At 55.0% G+C, this 6,293-nt stretch overlaps 1 protein-coding gene across 1 annotated transcript; it reads right to left on the reverse strand.

The window, feature by feature from the left end:
• Window positions 1–2,068: 2,068 nt before the first annotated feature.
• FADS6 (fatty acid desaturase 6) lies at window positions 2,069–6,251 on the reverse strand (the record flags this gene model as incomplete). Its single annotated transcript, XM_009872784.1, has 6 exons — window positions 2,069–2,218; window positions 3,203–3,382; window positions 3,927–4,114; window positions 4,909–5,080; window positions 5,393–5,565; window positions 6,233–6,251. Coding segments are annotated over 6 exons (882 nt in total), but the record flags the coding sequence as incomplete, so codon positions are not given.
• Window positions 6,252–6,293: the final 42 nt, after the last annotated feature.

Genomic DNA, 6,293 nt, shown 5'->3' on the forward strand with positions numbered 1-6,293 from the left:
ATCTGGGGCATTGCTCGAGGTAGAAGTTCGGGGGGTTCTGAACATGGATCAGAAATCTCCCTTTTCCACATTAACCTCTGCTGTATCTGCCATTTCTGACGGGGAATAATTCACATATTTCCCAAATCACAAGTCATCTTCTGTTGGCTTAAGGACCTGCAGACACTTGCCTTTAGATGGCACTGCATTAAACAATATCCATAAAACCCAGCTGCAGAAAGGGCTGTTGCTCCCACCAACGCTTATAAACATTTTGAAACTGATCTCTTTGCAACATGGGAGGAGAAAGAGCATTCTGTGCCCACCCGGTTCCCTGAGGCTGAGATTACCCCGTCTGAACCCAAAGCACCACTAATGCCTGTTCACCCCCACCCGTGCTGGAGCCAGGAGCACCATTAACGTGGCACATTTAGCGTAATCTAGCTCTGATACTCAATTAAGAAATTAATCGTGGGGCAAGAGGGCAGCTCTGGGAAAGGTCTCTGCTACCCCCGAGCCCTGGGTGACTCCTGGGAGCACTCAGGCTGTTTGGTTCAGCCCCCACCACACACACACACACACACACTTTCTCCCCACTTACAGAATTTGCCCTTTGGATGTTTCACAATGTCCTGGATCAATAAACAAACCCACGTGGGTCCTGTTAGATATGGTGATACCACCAGCCCTGGGCATCTGCATCCTCCTGGCTCCAGCCCAGGATAAATCACTAATTCTGTATTTCTTATGCCAAATGTGTCACACTGGATGGATCCAGAGACAGCTTTCCCCAACCCTGGATCTGGTCTCATATCACAGCAGCTACATGGGGGCCCTTCTCCCATGAGTCTGAGGATATCCCCACACATGGTGAAGGAGAACAGGGTATGTGACAGCCACAGGAGGGCAAACATCACAGGCAGCCAACTGCAACCCTCACCTAGCCATGGGCCAGGTCCAGGGCAGAGCACCCCTGTGCTTTGGGACACATTGGCAGTGCAGAGCCTTATAAATCTCAGTTGTAGGGCTGGGGGAGGATCCAGCCCTGGTTGGGGAACAGCATGAGTCGGGGAGCGAAATCCCAGGCTCAGCGCTAAGCCTGGCAAAGCCCAGGGTCAGCACTGACTCCACTCTAGTCCCAGTTGGGCCAGCTGCCTTCTCTGCCACCAGCTCCCCACTGCGATGCTGGGTTGGACTTTGTCATTGGTCTTTCAGGTCTGGGACAGGACAGCAGCCCAGGCAAGCCAGGCACAGCCTCCTGGAGGGGATTGGCAGCAGCCACACAAGCATCCTACCCGCTGGCAGTGGCTCAGTGAATCAAGTTCACCCTCCCTGAACAGGGAAAGCCTCCCAAGCCCTGAAGACCTGCCTGCCTCTGGCCGGGGATTCTCCTCTTCAGATCTTGCAATAGCAATGATCAGGTTTGGGGTCACCTCTGGTACCCCAGTACAGCCTCCCACATGGGCTGAAGGTGCTTCCCTCAGCCCTTCCTTGGGCACTGAGGGATACCAGTATGACTTGTTCCAGCAACAAAATCCAGTAATAAAGAAGATGCACTTCATTGTGTTAAGGCTGAATTTGACAAATCATCGTTCCTAGAAGGGACCGATTTATCCCGAAGTTAGGCAAAGCACAGGCAGCAGTGGCACAACCCCCTTCCCACAATCCACCCCTTCCTTGAGCCCATGACCACATATTTGCAGATCCCAGTAGCTCCCAGCTGGGAATTGGCTCTGGATGCTCTGGACATGTGCCACATCCCCCGAGTCCTGCTGCAGGAAGGCCCCAACCAGCAGACAGGGGTTTCCTCTCTCCAAGCGTGAAAGCAGAGTGGATAAAAGTAAGCCCTGGCTGGGAATAACTTGAGGGTGGAACACCCCTCTTCTCCATCTTTGGCGTCGCACCACTTGTCTGTCTTCCCGCAGTGGCTCCGTGCATCATTTTCTAGCCACAAGCAAGACATTGGGGAGAGATGTTTCCTACGTGATGCCTTTATGGAGGCGTGTGTCTGTGGAGCCCCTGTCCTGCTAAAACCACCTCTGCTGCAAGTCCCTGCGGGAAACAGCCCCCCAAGTCCTGGAACCCCTCCTCACTGGATGCCCACCAGCTCCGTTATGGGGGGAGCCTGGACCATCAGCTCTTCGTATCTCTGGAGGAAGAGCCGGAGCCTGGAGGTGTAAGTGTCCTCGTTGTACGGCAGCTTCTTCTGCTTCAGATACTGGGAGACGATGGGTTTGATCTGCAAAGACAAAGGCAGAGTCACCTCAGTGTGGGACACACCAACATTTGTACAAGGTTCCCAGCCTGGGGAATCACTGACCTCCCCATGAGGTACCCAGAAAACCCTTCCCACACACCCAGCATGAGAGCACAGCACCAACTGTAACACCTTTACCATGAAAATTAAGAGGAAGGTGGTTTCTGATTGCAGCAACATAGGGAGTTCCCCTTCGCAAAATGCCTTTGCAGGGTTCTGGATTAGGAGAGATGCCCTAATGAGGCTGTAATGATGGCCAGCCACGCATGCTCATCACTTGCACCCGTAGTTACCCCCACGTGCCCTCACAGCCAGCTCGGCGGCAGGGCTGGGAGGCTGCCATCAGTTTAATCCCCCCTCCCCCGCCACACTCCTGTGCAAGAGACAGGTCCTACCAGCCCTGTGAGCTCGAGAAGAGGGCACAGCCTAAAACCGACTGGTGCTTTTTCTCCCTCTATTACTTGTAATTTTTCCCCCAGCTTGAGACGGAAAATAAATGTAGAGCATTAAACGAGTGGAGATCCTGTGCTGAAAGGCAGCACATGGACCTGACTTGAGACAGTGCAGCACTGGGAGCCTACATTTCAAACACACGCCAGACCTCAGAGCATCAAGTGAGGGCACGACCAAAATCGTAGCAGGTTTGCCTGGATGCCAGCTGAACCAAAAACCAGCCTGCGCAGTGCTGGAGATGCTTTCCCAAGGGAAGAGCTGGGAGGATCCCAGATCACCAGGAAGGTGCTGCAAACTGGACTTGGGACCAGGGGAAGGAGCAGGGAGCAGAAACCCAGGAGAAACAGGAGCAGCAATGGAGGGAGGTGATTTAGGGGCTGTTGCAAAGTAGCAAGAGGTCTCTAGCAAGGAGGGAGTAGCACGGTGGCAGAGAGACGAGGAGGTGGGGAGAAGGATGGTCTCATCCTCATATCACCTCCCAGCAGGCTCACCTGCCCCACAGGGCTGTCTCACCTTCAGGCACATGTTGTCGGAGAGGCTGGGGAAGAGGTGATGCTCCACGTGGCAGCTGATGAGTGAGTGGCCGAAGGACCAGTCGAGCAGGGCATTGCGAGGCAGGTTGAGGACGCCCAAGCTCATGAGGTGGATCCGCTTGGGTTTCCGATCAGCCGCGAACATGGGGAGGCCGATGTGCTGTGGGAGAGTGAAGTGGTGACCCTACAGCACCCACCATCCCTGCCTTGGCCCCGTCCCAGCAGAGCAAACCAGGGCTCTGGCCATGTGAGGGCATGAGGATGCCAGCCAGTCTGAGATACATTTCGGTGTTGGCTGCCAACCCCAGAGCTGGGTTTGTCCCTAAGGTCACTCCATCCTGCACTTGACTGTCTACCAAGGAGCAACTGGGCTCCCATCATCCCAAGACCTGTAGTATCAACTGCACCGACACCTGCTAACACACCAACCCCCCAGTCCTGCAAGCCACTGAAGAGGACATCATCCTCCAGCCCTTTGCACCCATCTGCCCGGATGTTCTCTTAGGGCCACCACTTTCCACCCCAGCATCACCAGCCTGATCCTCCCCATGACGGCATCACCACGAGGGAGGTGACAACTGAGGCCACCCTCCTTAAGCTGACACAAGCCTTAGCCAGCAGTGTCAGGGCAATGTCACCAGAGCTAGGTGGTGGCTAGCCTGTCTCCAGCACCACTGGGACATCTCAGAGCTTCATGTCTCTACCTGGAATATGTTGACGTGGATGTAGGGATGGGCCAGGAGGGAGCGGGTGAGCAGCATGCAGAGCAGGGCAGACCACGGTGACTGGAAGCCTGAGACATGGAGCAGCAACCAATAATGGCAGTAAAGACCCAGAAACATGCAGCAAAGGGTCCGGAGAGCTGTTTTCCACTCCACGTTCCTCAACAAATCTGCACAAGGAAGAAGAGACAGCACGTGGGCAAAGTACTGATGCTTCCCCACCACTGCTGTTCCAGCGGCCAGGCTGCCCAGCAGGCTCATAAACCCAGCCCATTCCTCATCTCCCCTTCCCCATCCTCCAGGTTGGCTCAAACCCCCAGCCCTGCTGACCTGCTGGGTTTTGGGGCTGGCATCTGAAGCCTCCCAGGGCAGTGGGGCAGAAGCTCCAGCTGTGTATCATCACACAAGGATTTGGCTGCATGTTCATCTCACAACTTGCCAAGTCATCGTCTCCATTTTTGGCACTGCCAGAGCTGTGTGTTCAGCCTGACAGGCCGCTATTTTCTCGGTTCTTCTCCCTAACCATTTCCTGGCACCATTATTTGCTCCAAGCCACTGTCTTTTCTGCTTGAGCTCATTGTGTCCCAACCCATGTAGACCCCACACCTTCACCTCACACCCAGTCAGCAAAGTCACTGTGATGCTCTGAGCAGCCAGAGACCTGCAGGAAACCTTGTACCCTGCAAATTTCAGGCTCATGATGGCTTTTCCCAGAGCTTCCAACACTTGACCCAACACAGGAAAATGGGAAGCGTTTCTGAGCACCAGCAGAAAGAAGAGATGCAGCAGACGCCTTCGAAGCAGATGCAGCATCACCTGCCTTCGCTGCAGCTGTGTGTCCTGCTGTGGCTGGTGCAGTTAATGTAACATCCCAGATGAAGCAGAACCCTTTGGTGGGGTGAGACATGGATAGTAACGAATTCGCCATACCCAGCACCCTGTCTCAAGTTGGTGGGACACTTACCAAGAGCAACCAGAGGTGTTATGATGGGCACTGCGAGAGGTGCGATGAACATGTAGACGTAGAATGGAACCTTCCAGTTGCTGGAGTCCCCCAGGCCGATGATGTTGGTGTAGCCATGGTGCATCTTCACATGGTTGTATGTGCCTTGCTCAGCCGTGAAGGCTGAGCAGAGCTGGGAGGGAAGAGAAAGGAGTCTACAGCCAAAATGTCAGGGTCAGGCTCTGCCTGGCTTGGGCTCTCGGGAGAGGCTCCTAGGGGAGATGCTTTGCACCTCACAAACTCCCAACCAGTCTGGAAATGGACTTTAGGAGTTAAGCACTGGAAACTACTCCCACCTTTCCCTGCAGTGCATTTTCCTGCTCTGCAGCCCTGTGGCCAAGGAGACCAACACAAAACCCCACTGGTGGCTGTTTCTGAAGGGCTTGGGGTGCTGGCAAGGTACCGTCAGGGCTTTTAGGGGGGCTGCCACCAGAGCTCCACTCACCTCAATAAAGAAGATGGCCCACACTTTGCCCCAGGACTTGGACTCAGTCAAGGCATTGTGGCTGGCCAGGTGACTGCCCTTCACAGTCAGGGTGTGATGCACCACGCCGAGGGTGAGGACACCCACCAGGAAAGGGATGGCCTGGGCTGACCGCAGGCACAGGAATCCTGTGGAGAAACCAGACGGGCAAGAAGCTCGGCCACACAGACATGCTGTGGCCCTCCTCGCCTTCGAGCTGGGCTGGAGGTGTTGCTACACCCAAGCACACCGGCCACTGCCCCAAACCTGTTTTTCAGATGTAGTTACAGGTATTTAAAATGCCTGAGCACGAAAGCTTCCCTCCTGCACCGCCCTGCATGGCTGGACTGGCCACACTCACCATCCTGCTGAGGGCTTGGCCATGTCCAGCCACGATGGCACCAGACTCTGCCGGTGCCAGGTCCCAACCAGCAGCTTTGGCTGAGATCCCATTGGTGACAAATATGGTTCTGCCAGGATTTCAGTAACCCCAGGAATTTGAAAGCAAGAGAAGGTACCAGCTGCAACATTCTGACCGTGTCTTCCTGCACCCTCCGTGCCTGGGGCCATTGTCACCAGAACTGCCAGGGATTCCCTGCCCCATGGTGGGGCATAGATGGAGTGTGATATTCCTGGTCCTGCCCTGTGCCCATCTCCCCAGGCCCTGTCCCCTCCCCTCAGGCTGCGCTTTGGCTGCCACCATTACTCACTGTGAACTTCCAGAGGGGTGAGAGCGCCCCGTGGTACTGGGCAAAGGGGTTATTGCAGCTTTGTTATGGGCTTAACAGACTGCTAATAGGCTTCCAGCACAAAGTGGTGCCAGCAGTGCAAAAAGCGTGAGGAGAAAGTGGGACCATTCTCCCTCCCCGGGCCACTTTTAGGG

This window comes from Apaloderma vittatum, unplaced genomic scaffold, assembly GCF_000703405.1.
Source record: "Apaloderma vittatum isolate BGI_N311 unplaced genomic scaffold, ASM70340v1 scaffold34387, whole genome shotgun sequence".
NCBI lineage: Eukaryota > Metazoa > Chordata > Aves > Trogoniformes > Trogonidae > Apaloderma > Apaloderma vittatum.